Source organism: Ochotona curzoniae, unplaced genomic scaffold, assembly GCF_017591425.1.
Source record: "Ochotona curzoniae isolate NIBS_2020 unplaced genomic scaffold, NIBS_Ocur_1.0 contig_523, whole genome shotgun sequence".
Taxonomy (NCBI): domain Eukaryota; kingdom Metazoa; phylum Chordata; class Mammalia; order Lagomorpha; family Ochotonidae; genus Ochotona; species Ochotona curzoniae.
In genome coordinates, this window is record NW_024466459.1 from 376,120 (window position 1) to 402,329 (window position 26,210).

The window sequence follows — 26,210 nt, forward strand, 5'->3', positions numbered from 1 at the left end:
TCAGTACATTTTCTATTGTTTATTGCATATCACGTGGTTTTTGAATCAATTATTTTCATTTTTTATCTTTGAATAAGAACTGTGTGTATAGCTCAGTAGCTGTTGCACAGCTTTTATTGTTAGCATTAATATATATTAGAATAATGTATACGTTACCGATATATATAATAAACACATGTAAGTTGGAGTTGGTGTTACTTTTGCTTTTGTTCATTTTGATTGCTGATTGAATAATTACCAATGATTTTTTTTGTATCTTAAAGATTTATTTATTTGATCATTTCTCAGCTTTTTGGCCAAGATCAAGTGTAAAGATTTACTTATTTAAAAGTCTGAATTCCAGGGGGTTGGTCTTCCATCTGCTGGTTCACTCTCCAAATGGCACCAATGACTGGAGCTAGGCCAGTCCAAAGCCAAGAGCCAGGAGCTTCTTCTGGGTCTCCCAAGGGACTGTAAGCACGAAGGACTTGGGTCGTGCTCCTTTGATTTTCTAGGTCATCAGCTAGCAGCTGGATTGGAAGTGGAGCAGCTGGAACTTGAACTGGTGCTCATATGGGGTGCTAGCATCACAGGGGGCAGCTGGGCCTGCCGCACGGCAATCCTGGCCACAGTTGTCAGAGATTTATAATGAGGTAGCCTGTGCATATAAAATGCTCTCAGCCATGTACCAGTATGTGGTAAATTTTTGTCTGAACTGGCCGTGCTGGGCTGAAAAAGATGGCCTCTCATCTTTGTCTTTCATTGCCTGTCTTATGATTTTTAAGACAAAGTACGTGAAAAACCTGAACTCAATCCATGCCTCTTACATGTGTGAAAGCTGCCAAGTACCAGAGCCGTTATTCATTGCTTCCCAGGACACACACTGGCAGGATGTTGGAATTAGGAATGGAGCTGGGATTTAAACTCAGTTTTTCCAGTGTGGGATGTGGCTGAACCAAGCAGCATCTTGGCTGCTAAAAAACATATACTCACCATTGCTTTTTGCATTTCAAGAAGTGTTTGTTTCCAATTGTCTTTACTTGGAAGATCCCAAAGGGCAGCTGCCATATTTTCAAGTTGATTAGAAGTGATTCTTCTGTTTTGGAGGATACGAAGTGAGAAACGACCTCAGCTCTTTGTATCGTCTTCCGGCAAACATGAGTCAGTCATTGAGGCTTTCCCATGTTAGTGAGATACTGGATATGCTGCATTGAAAGCTTCTAGCTAGCTGCACTCACGTAAATTCAGGATATTTTAACTATCAAGCAGTGTCCCAGAGTTTGGTTGATTTCATACGTGTGGTTACAAATTTCAGGGGAGTACCCACTTTCCAAAGGTATACTGACTTTGCTATAATCATATTTGGCTTATAAGTTTTTTGATATAATATTGGATTGTCTCATTACCCAAATATTGTTACATTTTGTTCCGAATAATGCAATCATTAGAATTCTATAAGAAAAACCAATAAAAATTTTGTGCTGATGCACATAACAGAAATATTTGATGATAGAAACTATTTTATACAAGTTACTTGAAAAATGAAGGTAGATGTCTCAAAATTTGAGGGCCCCATAATATTTTGCATTGTGCTTTGTAACTGTTAGAGAAGCAATTTCATTTCATTGGAAAGCAACCGTTTTTTAAAATCCTAATTCAAGGTAGTTTATCATGATGTGGCATTATTTGCTGAGAGGATAAAAATCTTTTGCTTAACACAAAAAGAATAAATTCAGAAGTTGCAAGTCAAATTTGACCTTGGGTTAGTGGTTCTTTCCTTCTCTGTTATTTTGGGAGCCTTATATTTTTCAAAGTATTTAACCAATCCTGTAGGTTTTTGACCACAACTAAATTAACCATATGTTTACATTCTGGCATTTTTGAACCAGGGACTTGTTTGTTAGTTCTGCCGTGTGTGGCATGGGTGTGTGCCTGCTTTCTCTGGGGAGGAACATTTATGTAAATTCATGTTTCTTTTTCTTTGGAAATGAGAATCATAAAAATTTAACATAAAGGCTATTATGCTTTTAAAATTCTGTAGTTTTTTGTAAGTGCTTTATTACTCTATTTTAAACTCTCATTGTATGTTTTTAAAGATTTTTTAATTTGTGTTGACTTGGGTATCTTATGATGTGCAGAATTATCTGATTATTGGGAAAAACAAGTATGATGAGTAGATAAACATGCTGACTTTGGTAACAGATTTCATCATGAGTGAATAGATGATCATTTAATAAAGGAAAGGGAATCTTTATTTACCTTTTATAAACATACTTAGTCTCTCAGGCCAAGTTTTGTTTTAGATTTAACCATAGCTGAAATGTTTCCTGTGTCTCTGGATGACTGCCCTTGCAGGAATCTTTCTCGGAGCTAACTAAAAACTGTTTTTCATTGAAGGTCAACTGTGATTTGAGACGGCAGATTGATGAGCAGCAAAAGATGCTAGAGAAATACAAGGAACGATTAAATAGATGTGTAACAATGAGTAAGAAACTCCTTATAGAAAAGGTCAGTGATAATTGGTGGCTTCACCTCTGTCTCACACAAAGCTTAGTTTGTGTTGTTTTGTGGCTCCTTAGTTTTTATTTCCAGAGATGGTGGTATGTAAAAGAGCTTTTTGGAAATTGGTTCTGGTTTGACAGAAGTCTTCACGTTAACACGGGGTCACTCATCCACAGTGATAACTTGGGACGTACTTTCTGGCTGCATTGCTTAGAGGATGAAGGTGAAGATGTCCCAGCATTGTTTATTTGGGGTGTTACCTAACTTTTATTTATCCTGTCAATTGAAATGAGTATCCTATTGCAAACTTTTAACATTAGTGAAGTGTTTCCATTTAAAAGATAGTATTTGGAGTAACATGAATATAAGAAGGTGATAATTAAATGCTTTGTGCTTTAAAAAACCAGTTGTCATATAGCATTACTTTTATGTGCTTGATGTCTCCTCTCTTACAGTAACTGATCAATTGCAGCTTTCCTTTAAAAGTCTTTATTAACTGTTTCTTGAAACTTTGAAAAGATTGTCAGCATCACTGTCGCTTTCACCATAGTGAGACAGTGTTACTTACCCTGGAGAATGAGTAAAAGTAGAAAGACTAGTGATGCCGAGTGTTGGAAATGCATGGCAGGCTGATTTCTTATACTCGGGGGAATGTAGAGTGCTATAGCCACGTTAGAAAATTTTGAGGCCGTCTCATTGGCTTAAATATATGCCCATCCTATGATTCAGTTCTGTTCCTGGTATTTACCCAAGAGAAGTGAAAGAAAATGTCCACAGAAGGTCTTGTAGTAGAGTATTATTGGAATCTTATTTACAGAATTCCCAAACCAACAACTTCTCAGGTGTATTGACCTAGCCATCCGTGGGTACGTAGAAATTGTGACATGTTCATACCGTGAATTTATGAACTACTCAGCAATAAAAGGGGCTGGCCTCCTGCTCTGCTTACGTAACAGCAGTGTGCGTGGATCTAAGAAACTTGATTCACAGCTTCTGCTCTTCGTGGGCTAACAGTGTGCGTGACGTGGGAGGAGGAGGAGACACGTTCACATGCATGAGGAAGCTTGTGAGGCTAGAGTGTGAGTCAGGAATATCAGGAAAGGTGCCGCGAAGGCAGGGAGCTGCGGGAGAAAGCTTCAAGGAGGAAGGAACTGATGTTCTAGGCAAGAAAATCTACAGGTGTGAATAAAATCTACAGGTGTGAATAGCTTTCGTGAGAGAAAAACTTTTGACTTCTTTCCTAGAGTTTCCCATGGCACTCTTTCTTATCACTATTTCTTATAATAATTTGTTCTTGTCCCTCAAATTTGTTATTGAAGTTTGTATTTTAAATTATAATTTATTATCAAGTAGACTAATAAATGTTTCTCTGCAAATTCCATAGCTTAGCACTTTTACATTCCTGCCCCAGACATTTTTTTTAGAATATTTGCTGAATAATAAACACTGTGCTAGGAGTAGGCTGAGACGCCCTAGAGTAGCTGTTCTGTGGGCAGGTGAACATCATTTTCAGCTCATGAACTTCATTCTCATGTCAAGATTCAAAGTTTGACTCCAAAGAACCTTGGAAAATTTGGGGCATTAAATTGGAATAAAGTATAGTGATGTTTTGAGAAAATGCAGTGACAGGAGATCTTTAGAATAGATTGGAAGAGAAAAGCCGAAAACAGGGAAACAGTATGAGATGCTGAACTGCAAGATCTAAAAAAACCAGCCATATCAGAAATACCTTCCCAGGAGAATCCACTGCCCTGCTGTCCTGTTCACTCTGAATAGGAATGGTATCTCATCTAAGCAGTTAGTGCTGATTATTCTGATAATTTTCTCTGATGATCTTAAATTTTATGCTTATAAGTAAATGTCTTTCTCCACTTTCATTGGTGCTTAATCCTTTTTTTAAAATCCTTTCCCTTTAAGTCCAAACAAGAGAAGATGGCATGTAGAGATAAGAGCATGCAAGACCGCTTGAGATTGGGCCATTTTACTACTGTCCGACATGGGGCCTCTTTTACTGAGCAGTGGACAGATGGTTATGCTTTCCAGAACCTTATCAAGTAAGTGATTATATAGTGAACTGACAAGTTGGTTTGGATATTTAGTTTCCTATAAATATTTAGTTTTCTAGAAATAGTCATCTTTTATTTTTTTAAGTCACCACATGCATTGAAAAAATATAATGAAGTAAATTCCTGAAAAATTTGAACCAGAAATCTTGAGAAATAAAAATTTTAAGTTTAGGGTCGGCATGTGGTGACTCAACAGATTAATCCTCCACCTATAAGCACCACCATCTCATGTGGGTGCCAGTGTGTCCCGGCTGCTCCTCTTCCAGTCCAGCTCCCTGCTTATGATGTGGGAAAGCAGTGGAGGCTGTCTCACATCCTTGGGCTGCTGCGTCCACGTGGGAGACCCCAAAACTCTTGGCTCCTGGCTTTCGATCGGCTCAGCTCTGTTTTGGCCGTTTGAGGGGAATGAACCAGGGAATGAAAGATCTTTCTGTCTTCATTGTAACTCTGCCTTTCAAAAAAAAAAATCTTAAAAATTCTACTTTAAAGCTAAAAGAAAACAATTCAAGGAAGGAAACGTGACTTGAGCTCTTTTAAGTTATGTGATATATTTTGTTAATGAGTTTGTTTAGCATTTTATTCTAGATCCCTGGAAAAATGCAGTAGGCAAGGACCTAAGGAAGAATTTTCTGCATTAAGTATGAAACCATGGAACAACCTTTCAGGACACGTCCCTAAGCCTCTTTTTTTTTTTTTTTAATTTTGAGGTTATAGGTTATTTATTTTTGGGTCCGATTCCACGGCTCAGTGGTTAGACCTGCACCTTTTCCTCACTGAGATCCCACATGGGCGCCAGTTTGTGTCCCAGGTACTCTACTTCCCATCCAGCTCCCTTCTTAGGACCTGGGAAAGCAGTAGAGGATGGAACCCTGTATCCGTGTAGGAGACCCAGAAGAAGCTCCTGGCTCCTGGGTCCTGGCTTCACATCAGCTTAGCTCTGGTCATTTTGCCCACTGATTTACTCCTCAAATGACACAATAGCCAGAGCTGAGCTGATCTCGATCCAAGAGCCTCTTGAGCTCTCTCATGTAGGTACAGGGTCCCAAAAGCTTTGCGCCATCCTCTGCTGCCCTTTTGACCACAAGCAGTTGAGCTGGAAGGGAAGAGGAGCAGGTAATACCTGATGTGGCGTACATATGGGATGCCAGTGCTTGGAGGCAGAGGGTTAGCCATTTGAGTCATCACACTGGCCCCTGTAGTTATTTGTTGAGTCATTTCTATCTGACACTGTCATTTAGGACATTGTAGTTGTAATCATAGGCTATTAGACTTTTAGTTTGTAGATCTTGGTGAGATGCAGATTTCATAGACCACTTTTCTATCTGTTTTTCCAAGTTAAAGTAGCTTGCTGAGTATGACTTGATGGATGTAGGGCATAGATAAAATGTATGTCTGAATGAAAAGAACAGATATTGATGCTATTTGTAACGTTGTTTAAATTAAGCTCTGGATCACACCTCCGTAGTCATTGTTTTGTATGTACAACTTGGCTTCCAACTTATTTGAAGTCACAAGGGTAATTCAGACCTGTGCGTTTTGATGTAAGAGGAGGCTGTTTGGGCAACTGCGTGGCCCGCCGGTTCAGATGTTTGAATCACCCCCGTTCCACATTGGAGTGTCTGGGTTCCAGCCCTGGTTCTGCTGGTGAACACTCTGGCTCACGTTCTTGGTTCACAGCTCACTTACCAGAACCAGATGGAGTTGTTGGGTTCTGGCTTTAGCTTGGCCCAGCCTTGGCTGCTGTAGGTATTTGGAGAGTAAACCAGCAGATAGATTTCTGTTTTTACATGTGTGTCTATGTCTCTCTGCCTTTCAAAATAAAACTAAAAAGAATGTTTTTAAAAGAAGCAGCAGATGTTAAATCATAAAATACCCTAAAGGTAAAGCGCAGGCTGTTGAGCTGGGCCAGGGCCAGAGGCTCAGTGTCCGCTGGAGGCTCGGGTGTAGGTGATTGGGGACAGCAGAGCAACACACTCCACCTGGACATGGGAATCACTCTAAACATGACACAGTGTCCAGTGCCACATGTGGTAGGCTGGGATCAGAGGGAGGTAAAGCTTTGGTTCTCATTGTGGTGAAGCAGTAGCCTGCACTGACCGCACTGGTATGGTTCCTGCCAGCCCCCACAGTGCTCTCCATCCCACGGCAGTGTTTTCCGTGGACTCGAAACGATCACGGCCTTTAGAGATGCAAAGTGTCCTTCTTCTTGGGAAGTGATTTTTTTCTGAAAGGATCAGTATTTTATAGTTTTACTCTATAAATATCTGATGTTCACATAGTTCTGGGATTCTTAACACGGGTATGGAATATGAAGTAAGAGCTGCTGTAGAGCCATAGCCATCATCAGAAAAATTTTGGCTGTGTTGATGAAACCCGAGTGTTGTTCCTTGTAGGGAGGTAGCACCTTTCTTGTGGTTCAGTCACAAATGCTGAAATGTCCATCTCTTCTCCTGCAAGGCCATTTCTGGCTGCTGTCTGTTGTAGTTATTTTACTTCCTAACATTTTGCCTTTAATCGATTCTGTTTCTTAGTTTGAATGCAGAAGTGGAAATTTTTTTAACATTTATTTTTATTACAAAGTCAGATATACAGAGAGGAGAGACAGAGAGGAAGATCTTGCATCCGATGATTCACTCCCCAAGCTCGGCTGCAACGGCTGGTACTGTGCCAATCCGAAGCCGGGAACCAGAAACCTCCTCCGGGTTTCCCGCGTGGGTGCAGGGTCCCAAAGCTTTGAGCTGTCCTCAGCTGCTTTCCCAGGCCACAGGCAGGGAGCTGGATCGGAAGTGGAGCTGCCGGGATTAGAACCAGCGCCCATATGGGATCCTGGCGCATTCAAGGCGAGGACTTCAGCTGCTAGGCCACGCTGCCGGGCCCGAAATGGAAATTCCTCAGTCCTGAAAGACTATATCTGATAACTTCATACAGTTCTCTGCATAAGGAACTCCACAACATGCCAAATGATTTGATGTATATAGGTGGTACTGTGTCTTAGGGGAACAGACAAAGCTCAAGACGTATCAATTGGAGTTGGATATCAAGTGACTTTGTTCTCTGAATCCTTTTGAGTGATCTTTGATTCCCTAAAACTTAAATTTATTGTCTCGTGAAGAAAATTGTATCAGATTTGTAATATTTTGGGCCTGAATTAGTGAGTTTTCCATTCCATACTATGTTTGAACCTCTTTAAAAAGTAGCTTGCTTTATAGCTCTGAAAAAATAATGTATGGGTCCGGCAGCGTGGCCTAGCAGCTGAAGTCCTCACCTTGAACGCCACTGGGATCCCATATGGGCGCCGGTTCTAATCCTGGCAGCTCCACTTCCCATCCAGCTCCCTGCTTGTGGCCTGGGAAAGCAGTTGAGGACGGCCCAGACCACTGGGACCCTGCTCCCATGTGGGATACGCAGAAGAAGTTCCTGGATCCTGGCTTCAGATTGGCATAGCATCAGCCATTGCGGCCACTTGGGGAGTGACTCATCGGACAGAAGATCTTCCTTTTTGTCTCTCCTCCTCTCTGTATATCTGACTTTCCAATAAATAAATAAACCTTTAAAAAAAAAGTAATGTTATGTGTTATATGCAGTTTTTTTATTTAAATAAGTCTCAGTGGCAAAACAATAAAACTTCTTTGCTAAGACTTCCTTCATATCTAGGCAGATGGCATTATTGAGATTTGACCCACGTTCAAAACAGTGATTGTTACTATGTGGGTTATGAGAAAGACTAACTGAGCCTCAGAGGCTTGTCATAGCACCCAGGTACTGTAACGCACAAGGGCACTGTACCATTACAAAGCAGTTTCTGGTGAACCCTTTGTTATCTGATCCAAAACAGGGTAATCCATTTTACAGCTATTAATGCAGAGTAAGTCAACCTCTGGTGATCTTTAAGAAATTCTTTTCTTTCTTTTTAAAAATGGTTTATTTGTTTATTTATTTATTTACTTACTTGAATGTCAGAGAGACGGAGAGTGAAAGATCTTCCATCTCCTGGTTCACTGCCAAATGACCACAGTGGCAGAGCTGGGTTGTTCCTCAGCTGGGAGCTGGGAACTTCTCCAGGTCTCCCAGATGGCGCGGAGATCGAAGGACGTTAGAAATCCTGCACTGCTTTCTCAGGCCATCCGCAGGGAGTTGGATCAAAGGTGGAACAGTCTAGACTAGAACCGTGCCTGTGTGGGACACTGGCGTTGCAGGTGGAGGACTAGCTGAGCCATTTGAGAATTTCTTACGTGTAGTATATTCATGTGCCATTTGAACATCACGTAGCATTTTACTGCTGGTTATGTCTGGCATTGTGTACATTTATTTTTCTAATACATCTTCTAGCATGGTTGGAGTTTATAATACCACTTTATTGTTGAATGTATTTTCATTTCTAAGTTTGTTGTAGGAAAATAACATGAATTACATGGTTTAAAGCAGCAGAGGTTTCTTCTGTCACAGTTCATGAGGCCAGATGTTCAAAATCAAGGCATGGTGGGACCATGTTTTCTGAAGTTTCTAGGGAGAATCGTTCTTTGCCACTCCCAGGCTCCTGGTGGATCTATGGTTCCTCGGCTTCTGACAGCAGCACTCTAATCTGGGCTTCTGTCTTCACCTGGTGTCCTCATAGTGTGTGTCTGCCTCGTAGCTTCAGTCACATGGGATTAAGGTACTATTCTACTCCAGTGAGCTCTTTCTAGTCAGTGACTCCATTTCCGAGTTCGATCCTGTGCTCAGGTGTTGGGAATCAGGACTTCACTCCACCTTAGAGTAGACCCAGTTCACCCTGCAGTGGCACTGAAGACCTTCTCTCTCCTAGGGAACGGCTCCTTAAATGTAATTAACAGTTTATTGAGTCAGCAATGCTTCAATAGAAAATGGAAGAAATAGTCTCTTTTCATGGGCAAGCACTCTGTAAAATTGGTACTGCACAAGGAATGTGTAAGGATCAACTCTGCAACACACCATTGTGTGCTGGTGTGTGTGAAGGATACTAAGACATGCTCCCTAGTCTAGAAGTTAGTTTATTGCTGTAATCGAGACTTTGTGCTCAAAGAGTAAACCTGAAAGTACCACTGCCAGACGCACTCCCCTGTGTAAACAGGTAAGCAGTCTCAAGAGCACCAAGCACTGATATGGGAATCGTAATGAGCATACCACTGACCGTTGGTTCGTCAGCTCCCATGTCCAAGCAAGCTCTGTTGTCACCATATGCATCTGAGATGTCCCCAGGTGTGCTTTGTAACCTATGTGTCTTGTCCTCACATTTTTTGTATGTGGTGGCTGTTTATATATATATATATATATATATATGTATATATATATATATGAATGACATGGGTCTCCTTTGTTAGTCTGAAGAGATGATATATATGAATTCTCTTGAAAATGATGAAAGTGGTTGCTAAAGTCACAGTCTCACAAAGTATGTGTAATTTTTTTTTAAGATTTATTTTATTTTTCATTGGAAAGTCAGATATACAGAGAAGAAGATCTTCTATCCAATGATTCACTCCCCACGAGGCCTCAATGGCCGGAGCTGAGCCAATCTGAGGGCCAGGAACCCAGAACCTCTTCTGGGTCTTCCACACAGGTGCCCAAGGCTTTGGGCCATCCTCAACTGCTTTTCCAGGCCATAAGCAGGGAGCTGGATGGGAAGTGAGGCTGCCCGGATTAGAACCAGCGCCCATATGGGATTCTGGTGCATACAAGGCAAGGGTACTGTGCTGGGGCCAGTACATGTAATTTTCAAAGATAAATTATTGTGGTTTTGTACTATGCCCTCTGGTATATAGCTTAAATTATATATTTGTACGATTATATCCAGAGAATTCTGGTTACCTTACTGTCATTGAATATCTGGAAGGAAGAATGTATTTTTATGTATAGATTCTATGTGTGTTGGTTTGTTTTTTATTTGTTTGTTTTTAAGATTTATTTATTTGGGCTCTGTATGATAGCCTGGTGGCTAAATCCTCACTTTGCATCTTCCAAGATCCCATCTGGGTGCTGGTTCATATCCTGATGGCTCCATTTCTGTTCCAGCTCCCTGCTTGTGGTCTGGGAAAGCAGTAGAGGACAGCCCAGAGCTTTGGGACCTTTCATATCCATGAAAGACCCAGCTTTGGATCTGCTCCTAGCTTCGTATCAGCTTAACTCTGGCCTTTGCGGCCACTTGGGGAGTGAATCAGTGGATGGATGATATTTCTCTCTGTCTTCCTTCTTTCTGTTAATCTGCCTTTCCAATAAAAAAATAAATGTGAAAAAAAGATTTATTTTTATTGGAATGACAGTTACAGAGAAGGAGAATTAGAAACAGAGATCTTCCATCTACTGCTTCACTCTTTAGAAGCTGCAATGGGGCTGGTCTAAAGCCAGGAGCCTGGAGCTTCTCCCGGTCTCCCACGTGTACGTGTTCCAAGGCCTCGGCCATCGTCTTCTGCTGCTCTTCCAGGCACATTATTAGGGTGCGGGATCAGAAATATAGCAGCCAGGACTCGAACTGAGCTCCCATTCGGTGCCGGAACCTCAGTTAGAGGCTTATCCTGATACACCATGATGCCAGCTCCAGGATTCTGTCTTTTTATTTGTTTATTGCAAACTCAGATATACGGAAAGGAGAAGAGACAGAGAGGAAGATCTTCCATTCATTGATTCACTCCCCAAGTTGCCACAAATGCCAGAGCTTAGCCAATCTGAAGCCAGGAGCCAAAAGCCTCTTCCAGGTCTCCCACGTGGGTGCAGGGTCCCAAGGCTTTGGGCTGTCCTTGACTGCTTTCCCAGACCACATGCAGGGAGCTGGATGGGAAGCGGGACTCCCAAGGTTATCACTGGTGCCCATATGGGATCCTTGCATTTTAAATGCAAGGACTTCAGCTGCTAGGCTACCTCTCTGGGTCCACAATCTAAAACTTTTAAAAGGTATAATTATGTATTTATTTAAGAGACAGAGAGAAAGAAAATGAAATAGTCCAAGCAGAGCTGGGTTACAGGGACCATGTATTTACTTGCACCATTGTAGGTTGGCTCACAGGATTGGCACTAACAGGAAGCTGGAGTGACAGCTAGTTGGGGACCCAAGCCCAGGTCTACTCATGGGATGTGGTGTCCCAAGCAGCTTGTGGACCACTGTAATCCCACCTTGAAAGCTTTTTGGAATGTTACATCAGTGCAGCTTAGTGCTTAGAATGTAACTTGTTGCAGATGTAGATGTCTAGAGATTCCCAAAATGATAATTTTTATTCATTCTTTTTATGTACCATTTCCTAAATTATTGCTTGTAACCTCATACTCTTTTCTCTGAATGTATTTCTTTTCTTAAAAAATTACTTATTTGGAAGGCAGAATGAAAGAAAAAGAGAGATAGAGAAGAGAAAGACGTCTTCCAACTGATGATTTACTCCCCAGAAAGCCAAAACAACCAGGAGCCTAGAACTGATGAAATATATGTCATTTTTATATTCATTTTTATGCCCCTTTTAAAAACTTAAACACAGACTTTTATTTTTAATGGATTTGTATTACACTATTGTTTTCTTAGCTGTTGAAAAAGAATCAGAGAATTGTTTCTGGAGCCAGCATTGTGATGCAGCGAGTTAAGTTGCCACCTGTGATGCTGGTATCCCATTTGATTCCCAGCTGCTCCAGTTCCAATCTGGCTCCCTGTTAGTGTGCCAGGGAAGGCCCTGGGAGAATGCCCACGTCCTTGGCTCCCGCCGCTGTGTGGGAGCCCTGGTGGAGTTTCTGACTCCCAGCTGTCACTGGGCCTCATGCTGGCCAATGCGGCCGTCCAAGGAGTTGGAAGATCAGTCTCTCCCTGTCTGTGTGTAACTCTGCCTTTCAGCTAGGTAAGTGGCTTTTGTTGAATGCTGACGCAGTAGTGCCACAAGCTAACCTCCCTCACCTTCTGCTGCCGACATCCCGTATGTGTGGCAGTCCGTGTCCTGGCCCCTGCACTTCTGACCCAGTGCCCTGCTTTGTGGCCTGGGAGGGCAGGAGAGGAAGGCCCAAGGCCACGGGCTCCGCACAGACTTGGGAGACCAGGGGAGGCTCTTGGCTTTAGATCATCTCAGCTTTGGCTGTTGCAGCCATTTGGGAAGTGAATCAGTGGGTGGAAGACATTTTTCTGTAAAATCTGCCTTTCAAATGAAAATGGGTAAATCTTTAAAAAAAAAAGTTTTAAAAACTTATTCCTCCTGAATAAGAAAATAAGGCTATAGTAGAAATTTATTGTTACTCCGTGCCTGTTTTCCCACTAGTTATCACCATAATTAGACCCCTTCCAGAAAACTCCATCATCAGTTCTTTGGCTGTTCCGACTTGAAGTAAAATCAGATCTCTACTTGACTTAAAGACTTTTCCCCACTAACTTTCCGAGAATATGTAAGTAACAAGTTATCTGTGTTTGTTCTGTCGTTCTTTAGATTTGACGTTTCTCTGTACAATACTTTCATGTTTCTAGGCAACAAGAAAGGATAAATTCACAGAGAGAAGAGATAGAAAGACAGCGGAAAATGTTAGCAAAACGGAAACCTCCTGCTATGGGTCAGGCCCCTCCAGCAACCACTGAACAGAAACAGAGGAAAAGCAAGACCAACGGAGCTGAAAATGAAACGTATGTTCTTTGTTGATGTGAACAGAGACGGCACACATTCCCCCAAAACTCAGATGTTCTGCTGAGTTCCCCTGGAGCCCAAGATTGCAGCAGTCCTAGAGTTTAAGCTGTGTTTCAGTTCAGTTGATGAGTTTGTTCAACCTATGAGAGAGCCACTTTAACTGATTTTCTCAGTTCTCTACATTTAGGGTTTTTAAATAAGGAGAAATAATGTCACTTCATTTGACATTATGACTTTTAGTCATTCATAACAAATACAGATGTCAGTGTATTCAAATGATATTGCTTACTTAAGGTACTTTTTAAAATTCAGGAAAAATTGAATTAAGGCAAATATGTGTTCAAAACATATTTAAATCCTTGTAAACAAAGAATTTCTTAAAACCTCATGAAAAATCTGTTATAAAAAGATGTATGGGTTTCAAAATTTTTACGACCAACATATCTTGTACTTCCATTTTGCATGAATTTTGTGAGGTACTCTGATATGTTATTCTAGGTTATGGAATATTGCTATCATTTCATGAAGTTTGGCTACTCTTTGAGACTGAAGGATGCTCTGTATTGGTCGAAGAACTAATTTTTAATAGTAAAAAGCTTGAGAGAATAAGGCATGAGAAAGCACCTGCTATTTTAGGAAAAGGATGCTTTTCCAATAAGCTGAATTTTCACCTCACCATAAATGTTTTACCACTTTGGGACCCAAGGAAAACACTAGAATCGTAGATTGCAGCACAGTCTTCTTCTGGTAGTTATCAGTTGCTACCGAGCTACCATGTGTAGGAGAGGTAGGAAATCCTAGGCACAGACCTCTGCCTTCTTCATTCCTTCTTTGAAAATAAGTTACTGTGCAAAGGTAGCCGCAAGTAAAGACATGCTACCTAAAGCCTACTGACTGATACATTTTTTTGTCTTTTATTGTTTTCATACATTAGTTCACAACATATATTAACTCATAATCCACTTCAGATATTCTGATAGAATAGGACATCATGATTTGAAGTCCACAGCATCCCAGAAATGCACCTTTTCTATGTTCAGTGATTGCCAATGCAGTCAGTGCTTTGAGAATTGGTTTAAATTCTTACATTCTCATGTAATAGTCTTATCACTTGCTCCCTTTTCAGGAAATTAAGATAAGAGGTTGAAATGATTTGTTTGGGTCTACCTGGCGGGCAACCCAGGTGTCCTTGGGCTCCAAAGCATAGACTGATTTTTCTACTGTATCTTTCTGTTTTATACTGTTGTATCGAAGTCTGAGGGTCATTCACAATAATCAAGTCCATTGGCTTATTGCCTGGCTCCTAAAAATATTTCTAGAAAAAAAACAGTTGGGGCTATTTTTCCTAATGGGTTTTTATCTGAGTACTATATGGGTCGAAAGTCATTTCATAAATAATGTAGGAATATGTCTGTTTTCATAGTTTACAAGTAAGATTTTTGGCTTTGGAGTATATCCTTCACATTGTATCTCATCAGAATTTTGCAAGACAGCATCTCCTTTACTCATTTTTAACCATGGAATTATTATACTTGCACATTTCTTGCTAAATAGGCACATTATGAGTTCAGATAATTTTTCTGAAGTTTGCACCATTGTTTTCCAGATTAACATTAGCAGAATACCATGAACAGGAAGAAATATTCAAACTCAGATTAGGGCATCTTAAAAAGGTAAGTGAAATGTGATTTCTGGTTTTTATTTGGTGAAAACTATTTGGTCTTTGGGGCAAATGTAGTAATTTTACATAAGCTACAAAAGCCTTGAGTATGCTATTGTCATTGTGGCATCTTGTGATATAATGGTAGCCCTGGACATTGCAGGCATCTGGAGAGAAAACCAGTGAATGGAGGATTTCTCTCTGTAACTGTTACACATAAACTTAGAGGGGAGAGACAGCTTTGCCCCTAAAGATCAAATAGTAGATAAATCTGTATACATCATAAGGCTTCCTGTTTGGTTATCTTTGCAATGAAAATTAATACAACAAGAGCAGATGGTTCTGAAGTTGATGCTAGGACTCTTGGGATGTTGTACATCTCATGGTATCTCCTATATCCTGCTTGAAAAGAAGAGATCTTACACAACTGTATTATTACACAAGGCATTTAACACAGTTTGTTACTGATGATATTCACTGAGATGTCTTAGGTACAGATTGCTCAACTCTTAACGTTCATCAACCCCATACATTATTCGTAGATGGTGTTCATGTTGATAGTGGCCAAAAGCATGTAATTAAACTACCATCTTATTAATCAGTAGGACTTCAAACACCAGTATGATTCATAGTTAGAGAAGGGAGAACCTGAGTTTTGTGAGAGGTCTTTGCATGCCTCTGCGTATGTACACTAAACATTTCTGTACGTGTATGCAGACTTACCAGTGGTTCCTTCCAGGCGACGGACACTGAAAGGGGGGGCAGGGGTGGATTTTCACTTCTCCCATTGCACTTTCTGTGGTTTGAATTTATTATTTTCTAATGGCTTATTTTTGTGATAAAATAGTAGTTCTCAAAAAGTGTCTCAAAGTATCTTCCTTTGAAAACTACCTGTTGTTTTTGAATGAGACTCTGAAAAAGTAAAGTTCTTCAGTCTCTTTTGTTCCTTTTCATTTTAGGAGGAAGCCGAGATCCAGGCAGAGCTGGAACGGCTAGAAAGGGTTAGAAATCTACATATCAGGGAATTAAAAAGGATACATAATGAAGATAATTCACAGTAAGCAACTTGGGGGTATGTTGGGTTGGAGATTGCTGAACAATTGCTGACATTTATTTGAAAGGTCTAGAATGATGTTTTTGCTCAGTAGAAGCTTGGTGAATGATTCTATAGTATATTTATATAGTAAAATACAGTTTTGTGAATGGAATTTTTACATTCTTTGCCTTAAATGCTAAGTGTATGTGTGTATATATATGTATAATATATGTAAAATATATATATGATTTCATATATATGTGTGATCTTTACAGGAGTAAGGTTCCTAAAGCAGTATAGTTTTTGCAGTCCTAAATGATTGAAATAACCATCTATTCAGACTTACCTACAAAGCCTTAAGAAAGGGGAGCATGGACCCACAGTGTGGTATTGTGGGAAAAATATGACAGTAAGTTTCAGAATGGGTGTGAAGACTTTAAGTGAGACTATTAAATTCAGCACACTTATTTTACATGAACATTCACTTCTGTTTTAAATCACTTAAGGCATTGAATATAGGAAGAATAAGTTATCGGTGGGGAAGAGCTTTGATCAGTAGTCTGTTCTTTCCCACATTTGGTTTTTGCTGTGCCTTTGTGAGCCATGGACCATTCCTTTTGTAAAGGGGCAGGCAGCAGTAGGTTACCATTTACTGAGAATTATGTGTATGGAGCATGGTACCAACTGCCCTTACATCTTCTCCTTGAATCCTCATGATAACTCAGTAAACTAGCGTAGAAATTCAGTTAACTCAACCAATATGGCCAAACTACCATGTGGTAATGGCATCTCTCCCCACAGATATGTTGCCTTCTTAAAGTGATTTTGGCATTTTTTATTAGGCTTAAAATCAGTAACTAGGTAAAAATATTTGAAAATTTATATTTGTAAGGATCTGTTAGAATGCAGAGTGCAGATTTAACAGACTTTTAGCTTTAAAAAGAGAAAAGTGGGCCCCGGCATAGTAGCTTAGTGGCCAAGGTCTTCAAGTGCCAGGAACCCATATGGGCACCGGTTCTAATCCCGGCAGCCCCGTTTCCCATCCAGCTTCCTGCTTGTGGCCTGGTAAAACAGTTGAGGACGGCCCAAAGGCTTGGGACCCTGCACCTGTGTGGGAGACCTGGAAGAGGCTCCTGACTTCGGATCAGCTCAGCTCCGGCCATTGTGGTCACTTGAGGAGTGAATCAATGGATAGAAGATCTTCCTTCCTCTCTGTCTCCCCTCCTCTCTGTAAATCTGCCTTTCCAGTAAAAATAAAATCTTAAAAAGAGAGAGAGAGAGAGAGAGAGAGAGAGAAAGTGAATGCACGTAAGTCATGTGACTTGCTTTATAATCAAATGTTTTTAAAGGCAGTGTAAAGTATCTTGGAATTTTATTGTATGTAGTTTTGAGATGGTGAGAGCATATGCCTCGTTAATTATTTGGAACAGCCAAAAAGCAGTTTGAAAATGTTATTTAATCAAATTCTCCCTGCTTAACCTCCACGCCATCACATCCCAGAAGGGCAGAATGGGGGCAGTCAGGCAGGGACGTGGATCTCAGCAGGGCTGCTGCAGTCATCCTTCTGACCTCAGCCTTGGCTGCTGGTTGGAGTTAGGCTGCCTGCTTTGGACTGTCCAGCTTTTATGCTCGGGATTCTTAATGTTGGTGTTGATTTTTAAACCAGCAGTAGCTATGTTCATGTATAGAATCATGTTTTTAGTTCTTTGGATTATATGAATATGGAAAACCATAGACCTTGATCTCAGAATCTCACATATTCCCTATTTCCACAGATTTAAAGATCATCCAACGCTAAACGACAGATATTTGTTGTTACACCTTTTGGGGAGAGGAGGTTTCAGTGAAGTTTACAAGGTAAGGATGAAGAACTGGTTAAATTATTGCCTACAACCAACTTGGAGGACATAAGCGTGGTGGAAGCTGAGTTGTTACCTGTTTGACATTTACATTTTTGAAGAAGTCTCTGTCTCTGGGAATATGCTTCCAGTAAATTCAAGTGATGAGCTATCTGACTGACAGAGTTAGGATAATTTCACTTCTGTTTTTTTAAACGCGGTGTGTGTATCTGCCTTACCTACATTCGCTAATAGGAAAATGATACCTTTATTCTCATTTTTATATACATAAAGCAAATTAGGTCAAAGTTATTTCTTAGTTGAAAATATACTTTTTTACTTTTAAAAGGTTCTCAGGTGTATACCAGCACTGGCATTCTGAAAGGGTATCTTGGCTTAGAGGGCTTCAGGGTGGAGCACCAGTGTATGGGCCACTCTGCTTCCAGATTAACGTGGACGGAATGAAGGATTTATTGAGCCAGTTTTAAAGACAGCTAAAGACCCATTCCAGGTACAGCCACTGCCTGGAATTTAATTGTTCTGTGTGTTTCTGGTAGCTGGCTGTAAAATGCAGAGTTGATGTAGTGTGGACTCTTCCCTGCACATTAAGAATGTTTTGAGTTAAAATAGTGGATCTTGTTTAAGGTTTTTTTTAAAAAAAAAAAAACAGTGCTATGGTTTCTTGCAACTTTCCTAATGTGATTGTGTGTGTAATTTATCTCTTTAACTTAATTTTTCTTTTTAATTTTTTTTTGTTTGTTTTAAGTTTATAGTTCAGCGGCATGGAGTCTACTCACAGTGTTGTAGAGTGGTTTTCACTCTCCATTTTCAGAAACACAGTATGATTTTTAGTGTACTGTTAGTTTTGATTTTCTGGCATTTTACCCATAGTTTTATCTGTGCTCATAAATGGGCCTGCTTGCAGTCCTCCTTCATATGCAGGTAACCTTGTTGAGGAGCAGGCTTTTGATTCCACTTGAAATACCCTCATCTCTTAGCTGAGTACCTAGCAGTGAGTCCCAACTCTGCTTCCTACTCCAGCTTCCTGCTAATGCAGATGATGGATCAAGTACTGAGTCCCTGACACCCACATAGGAAACCTGCATAGATTCTGGCTCCTGGCTTTAGTCAGGCCCAGCCCTGGCTATTCTGGCCATTGGATGAGTACTCATATATATAGAAGTTGTCTCTCTCTCTTGGTCTTTCTGCCTTTCAAATGAATAGAAATAAGATTTTTAATGTATGTTATATATCCATAATAGTCTGGGTTGGGGGAGACTGAAGTAGGACCGGACCCTCTTCTGGGTCTCAGGGACACAGACACTTGGTCCATCCTCCATACTTTCCCAGGGAGCTAATGGGAAGTGGAGCAGCCAGCTGGTGTCACAAGTAGTAGCTTTATCCACTATGCAACTCCAGCCCCCACCGCCCCACTGTTTTTTTTTTTTTTTTCTATATAGAACTCCCAAATCTTTTTATTTTGAAACTCTAAGATCATTAATTAACCCCCCTCTTCCCTTCCTTCTAGCTCTTTATAATCACCATTGTACTTTTAAAATATCTATTATTTTATTTTATTTTATTTTTAATATTTTCACATAGTTGAGAAGAATATATGCCCTTTTGGCCACTGATTAGGTTGGGAAAGTCAAGGCTTGGAGAAAGGAGAGTGGGACCTTTATTTCTGATTTTCTTTTTCTCCTATATCTGGAGGGGAACGGGGGAACTCCTTGCTGCCAAAACACATTAGCAGTTGGGATGGAGATGGTCATTTGATGTCATCTTAGAGACCCCTGGGTGTGGAAGAATGCTCACTTGAGTGGTTTTCATAGTTCTGAGATGTTGTTAGTTTGTTGCTCCAGGGTTGAGAAAAATCTCAGGTTGAGAAAAGTCTTTGTCTTGGTTGACAGAGTTCACCTTAGTGCAGCCGCACACCGGACACTTGTTGCAAAGTTTGGCCAGGAGAGGTGTCCAACTTATTCTGATTTCCATCCTCTGCCATGACACTTGACCTCTTCTGATGGCCTGTATAATCTGGTTGTCGTGTCCCCCATGTGCATCTGGGCATGCTGTCCACTGCATGGGCATCAGCAGTTGATGAGGCCCAGTCCCAATACGTGCACTCCAGGATCAGGTCAGATCACGTATCTTGTGATTCTCCCTGTGCCTGGAGTTTGAGTCTAGCAGTCTAGCTGAGGAGTACTCCCAAGAAAACTTACCTAGGGTGACCCCAGACCTGACTCCTGTGTGCAAACTAGCGTGGGATCCAGTTTAGTCCATCTCCTGTATCAGTTTATACACATACTGGTGAATGCAGCTGCCTGGTTAGTTCTGTCCACATCCTGTCTGCCACTCAAACTGACAGGTGCTGTGGCCTAGGCCAACCCATCCCTTACACACACCAACAGAAACTGCAGCCTAGTCAGGGAGACAGGCACTGTAGCCCGGCCTCGCCTGGGCTGTCCCCCTCATCCGCCTTGGCTGTTGCACTCTCCAGCTGCAGCCTAACAGAGGAGATCCCTAGGTTCCCCATCATTCCATCTCCTAGCCCCAGATCTCGTTTGCTGGTGATCCATCCTGACATGACCTGCCTCCAGCCTCAGCATTCACGAGCAGGTATTACAGCCCTGCCCAACACTGGCCCACTCCCAGACCTGGCTCTCACTAGTGTCAGCAAGTGCTGGGAGCTAGCTCTGTCTGGTCCACCCCCTGAACTAACCCACACACACATGGCAAGGTGTGTTGCATCCAGGTTCAATCTGGTTTGCCCTCAGCTCTGGCTCTTGTGCTCACCAGTAGGAACCACAGCCTAGCAGAGGAGTCCCCTTAGTTCCCGTACCAGGCCTTTTCCAAGCCCGGATCTTGTATGTGCTTGTGATGGTTCAACCCAGCCTGGCATGGCCTACCACCTATCTTGGCACTTGTCAGCAGATGCTCTGGTCTGATCTGACCTGACCCACCCCCAGTCCCAACTTTCACCACTGGGTACTGCAGTCTAGCCCTGCCTGTTTTGCCCCCATCCTTGGCGCTCATGTGATCCCACAGGTGAAGTAACTCAGCCCAACCTGACCTGCCCAGCCAGCCAGCTCACACACACTGAGTGGTGTAGCCCTGCTTGGCCTGGCCTACCCTCAACCCCAGCTCTCATGCTCACCAGTAGAAACTATGAACTAATAGGGAAATTTCCCGAGTTTCCCCACCAGGCCACTCCCAGACCTGGATCTTGCTCATTCTAGTAGGTGCTAGACCCCTGCCCAACATAGTCTGCTTCCAGTCCTGGCTTTTGTATGTGCTGGCAGATGTTGTGGCCCAGCCTGCCTCCGGACCTGCTTCTCAGCACCTACAGGTATTGAAGCCTGCTTAAACCCCAGTTCCTTTGAGTGTTGGTAAGTCCTGTGATTGTGCCTAGCTTGGGCCATCACCACCCTCAGCCCTCACACAAGCCAGTGGGTACTTCAGACTCACAGGGGTGAGCCCACACATGGGTCTCTCAAGTGCGGGTTGGTGTCATGGCCCAGCCTTTTGTGCTCCACCCCTGTCCCAACACTTACTGTCAGGTACTGTGCTAACCCTGCCAGGCAGGTCCCCCAGCCCTAGCCTTTGTATGTACCAGCTATGGATGATGCCCCCAAGGCCAGCCCTGGTCTCCCACCTGGGAAGGGTCATTGGTCTGATTGAGACATTCTCTCCAGTGTCCTCACTCTAAATCACCCAGTTTCAGCTCCCTCATTTACCTACGAGTGCAATGACCTGGTTCATGGACAGCCCCAGAAGTCACTCAACACCTGTAAAGTATTCCCTCAGTGGCCCCACTGCCACACATCCCCAAATCCTCCCTCCCCGGGCACTTCACAGCTTGGGCCCCTAGGGTCATCATCTCCACATAACTTTTTTTTTAACTCTTAATTAATTATTTTTTGATGCATTTTACATAGTTAATTAGGGTAATAAGGGCCAAGGGCTACAGAAAGATGGGTTATATTATTATTTCCACATTCTCTTTCCTTTCTGTATCTTGGGGGAGGGGGAGAGATAAGGGGAGAAGCTACACTCAACCTCCCAGACACCTCTGTACCCTGGGATAGAGGACAGATTTATTTTTGTTAGAAAGATAATAATACAGAGGAGGAGAGACAAAGGAAGATATTCCGTCCGATGGTTTACTCCCCAGGTGGCTGCAGTGGCTGGAACTATGCTGACCTGAAGCCAGGAGCCCAGAGCCTCTTTTGGGTCTCCCACACAGGTGCAGGGTCCCAAGGCTTTGGGTTGTCCTCATCTGCTTTCCCAGGCCACAAACAGAGCTAGATGGGAAGAAGGGTTGCTGGGATATGAACTGATGCCCATTCCACATGTCTTTGAAAGAAAATAAATAGAATAGGCGACTGTTGGTATCCTGGAATAGTTTATACAAATTTGGCATTAACCAGGCCCAGAATGGCTACCAGCTGTTGGCTGCTTTTCTCCTAACAGCTTAATACTTGCCCTAAGTACAAGGCAGCCTGGACAGTTGCCTAAAGGTGGGGATCTACTTTCTACTTTATGAATTTTACCTACTTTTAGATCTCTTGTAGAAGTGAATCATGATTATCGAATCTTACTTAGGATAAGTTCTCAAGGGTCATCTGTGTTGTCTCATGTGACAGAATTTTCCTTCTTTTTTGGGTTGAAAATATGTCATTGTAAATGTAGGAGTCCCTCAGAAAGTTTGTGAAGGAACAAACACTTGCCCTAGTGGTAAAACTGCCTGTTAAAACACATACTTCCCATATAGGAGCGCCTGGGTTCAATTCCCAGTTCCCAATTCCTGCTTCTGCAAGTGCAGATCCTGAGAGGCAGCAGCAGGTGACCGCCAGGTAGTTGGATCCCCGTTGCCCAGGTGGGAGACCTGCACTGAGTTCCAGCCTCCTGTGGCAGCCCAGTCTCACTTCTTGTGTGTTTGAGGGATGAATCAGCAGATAGGAGCACTTTCTGCCTCGACCCTGTCCTGCCAAATGGGAAAATACATGTGTAGATACAGACACAGATATGACACAGAATCTGTATTTTTGTCTTTAAAAAAGAAAAGCTTGTGGAGAGGCCGCCTCTGCCTGCGGAGCCAGCATTCCGTATAGGCACCAGTTTGAGTCCTGGCTGCTCCATTTCTAGTCCAGCTCTCTACTAACAGCCTGGGAAAACAGCAGAGGTGCCCAAGGTCCATTGGCCCCTGCACAATGTGAGAGACCTGGAAGATCCAAGCTTCTGGCTTCAAACAGGCCCAATCCAGTTGTTGGTGGCCTTTCTGGAACGTGAACAAAGGAATGAAAAATATCTTTCTGTCTCTCCTCTTTGTATTAACTCTGCCTTGCAAGTAAAACTAAATAAATCTTTTTTTCTTCAAACAAATGAAAAGAAAGGTTGTGGAAAATGGAATTTAAAAATAAGATTATTTTGATGCAGAAATATTTTGAAATATATGCAATGTGAGAAGTATGGATATAAAAAAGTATACTTGGGGCTCAGCGCGGTGGCGCAGTGGTTAAGGTCCTCGCCTTGCACTCCCGGGATCCCATATGGGCGCCGGTTCTAATCCCAGCAGCCCCGCTTCCCATCCGGCTCCCTGCCTGTGGCCCGGGAAAGCAGTTGAGGACGGCCCAAAGCTTTGGGACCCTGCACCTGCGTGCAAGACCCGGAAGAGGCTCCTGGCTTCTGATCGGCATAGCATCGGCCATTGGTTCACTTGGGGAGTGAATCATCAGTTCAGATGGAGGATCTTCCTCTGTCTCTCCTCTCTGTATATCTGCCTTTCCAATAAAAATAAAAAAAATAATAAATAAAATCTTTAAAAAAAAAAAAAGTATACTTGAATTCCAGTGTAGAGGGCTAGTAGCTAAATCCTCACCTTGCATAGGCCAGGATCCTTTATGGTTGCTGGTTCGTGTACTGCCTGCCCCACTTCCCATCCAACTCCCTGCTTGTGGCCTGGGAAAGCAGTAAGTAGAGATGGACGGCCCAAAGCCTTGGGACCCTACACTTGCATGGGAGAACTGGAGATGCCTCCTGGCTCCTGGCTTTGGATTGGCTCAGCTCTGGCCAATGCAGCCACTTGGGGAGTGAACAGGTGAACAGAAGATGTTTCTCTCCGATTCTCCTCTCTGTAAATCTGCCTTTACAATAAGAGTAAAAAAATCTTTAAAAAGTATACGTGAGTTTCACATTTTTCTGCACAAGTGGCCAACGTGTGCATCAGCTTGAGCCACTACTTTTGACTGCTTTCCTGCTCTGAGATCCAGCTCCCTGATAATGTGCCTGGGACAGTAGCAGAGGATGACCCAAGTATTTGGGCTCTTGCCACACATGTGGGGGACCCAGATGGCATTCCTGGCTGATAGAACCATTTGGAATTCTGTCTTTCCATTCTCTCCTTTCATCCCCTCCCCTGCCCCCTCCTTTCTTCCTCTCTCTGTCCTCCTCTTTCCCTTCTCCCTCCTTCCCTCCCTGCCTCCTTCTCTCCCTCTCCTGCTTATCTTTTGCCTTCATCTCTGTTGCTCTGTCTTAAATAAAATAAGTAAATAAGTCTTTGTTAAGTAAGAAATCAAATTTTATCTTTAGTACATCTCAGGGACTTGGCATGATGTTCTCATCCTGATTTTTCCTAACATTTTTCTTTCGGCATTGTAATGTTGCTGAAATCTAGGTACTGCTAAGAATGATGTGTACATTTAATGTAGTTACTCTTTTGTTGTTCTCCACTCTCCGTAGCTCCTCTCCAGTCAGCGCTGCCTCACAGAAACATAATATGGTGGTTGGAGAAAAAGACCATTTGCTGTAGCTTAGTTCTCTAACAAATCATAAGGTGCTATTTAACCTAGTTTTTAATTGTTTGAAATGGTTTTCTGCAGTAAAACTGGTGGTTTACTTGCTTATGTTAGACTTTAGACTGTGTAAGAAAAATGAGTTCTAAAATTTTTGTTTCTCTGAAATAAAATACTCTGTCTAAATTAAGTGGGTTTTGTGTTTTGAAACACTGGTTTCATGTGAGTGTAAATGAAAGCTTTTCTGGTTTATAAGCAGCCTTCCCCAAGATGCTGTGCTCTCCTGGAGAAACTTGCGTTTGTGGAGTCTGTACAGCAGTGATCCTAACAGTTTCTGGGCTATGTACTCTCTACTTCTCATTCTTACCTCTTTGTGCATACATGGAAACTGGCATTTGGGTGGAAACAGTGTTGAAATTTTACCTGTTTAGCTTTTCTGTTCTTGAAAAGCTGAGTAAAATGTCATGCTAAGGATTCGTCAACGAGACTGTCCTAGTCTGTTATTTTATGGTATTGTAATTTATACTTCCTCAGAAGCTCATCACGGCAGGAGTTGGCACTGCCTGGCTGATGTGGGATTCGGCAGCAGCAGGGTTTCTGTCCCTTGAGACAGTGCTGGTGAGGCCCGGTGGGACCGACTTCAGCCGTGCTCGGGCTGAGGCTGCGTTCCGCTGGACCTCTGTAAGAGTGCAGCTCAAGATGGGTCTCATTGTTTTCCTTTTGTTTCTGTTTTGATTTTTAATAAACACTGCATACCAAATTTCAGTTTATTTTTCTAAACAGTTGTACTAAAGAGAAATATTCTGAGAGGCTATTTTCTCTAGCGAGCAGGCCCTGAATGTCACTGGGATCTCAAAAGTGTAAGAGTTTTGAAGTACCTTTATCAGCTAGAGAACCAGAGAACCCAAGGCAGAAAGGCCCCACACGAGATAGATGGTGACCAGAAAGAATTGCTGGAAGTGGCTGTTAAGACATGGGCTGTCTTTCTGTTTGTGGTGTGTGTTTGGTTTTATGTTCTAAACCCATTGGTGCCAGTGTGTCTGGAGACTTCTAAATGATCTAATCACAAGTTTCAAGAAGATGGTGCAACACTGAAACAAATATGTAATGTAATATATGCTGTCATTTGCTGCTGTTTTTATTTAATTTATACTGTACATTGATTGTGTTGATCTGTTAAATCGAAGTTTTAATTCTTATCGTTTACCCAGAATGTAATTTGTTTCTTTTCTTTGTAGGCATTTGATCTAACAGAGCAAAGATATGTAGCTGTGAAAATTCACCAGTTAAATAAAAACTGGAGAGATGAGAAAAAAGAGAATTATCACAAGTAAGTGAGATTATTTTCAAAATTTAATAATAGCTGATGTTTAAACATCATGATAATATCTTTATTTACATAATTGTTGGATTTTAATTTAATCTTGACTGGAGCTAAGAGCGTGAATATCTTCATTGTGTATATTACTAATCAAGGAGATTCATGTTTATGTTTATAGATTTTGAGAAACAGGATGTGACAAAGCGTCTATTTAAACCCTGATTCCAGAGCCCATTCTCTTAACCTCTTCTTCCACTAAAAGATAGGAACAATACGTAAATAAGCAAAGACTCGGAAATTATCCTGCCTGTCTGTAGGTGGCAGGTGGCAGTCCCTTGGTGGTCTGGGGGTCCCAGGGAGCTGTGGGTGAAGCTCGCTCTTTGCTCTCCCAGTCAGTTCTTTATGCAGCTCACGGAG

General features: G+C 42.0%; 1 protein-coding gene across 4 annotated transcripts in view; it reads left to right on the forward strand.

Annotated features, from left to right (window-relative positions):
• TLK2 (tousled like kinase 2) overlaps window positions 1-26,210 on the forward strand; it is a 108,730-nt gene that overhangs the window by 63,013 nt on the left and 19,507 nt on the right. For all 4 annotated transcript variants that reach the window (XM_040989460.1, XM_040989461.1, XM_040989459.1 and 1 more), the window contains 7 exons: window positions 2,377-2,487; window positions 4,399-4,535; window positions 12,994-13,146; window positions 14,754-14,820; window positions 15,767-15,864; window positions 17,619-17,700; window positions 25,711-25,802. In XM_040989460.1, the coding sequence (XP_040845394.1) occupies window positions 2,377-2,487; window positions 4,399-4,535; window positions 12,994-13,146; window positions 14,754-14,820; window positions 15,767-15,864; window positions 17,619-17,700; window positions 25,711-25,802 (740 nt within the window). The remainder of the gene's footprint in view (window positions 1-2,376; window positions 2,488-4,398; window positions 4,536-12,993; window positions 13,147-14,753; window positions 14,821-15,766; window positions 15,865-17,618; window positions 17,701-25,710; window positions 25,803-26,210) is intronic.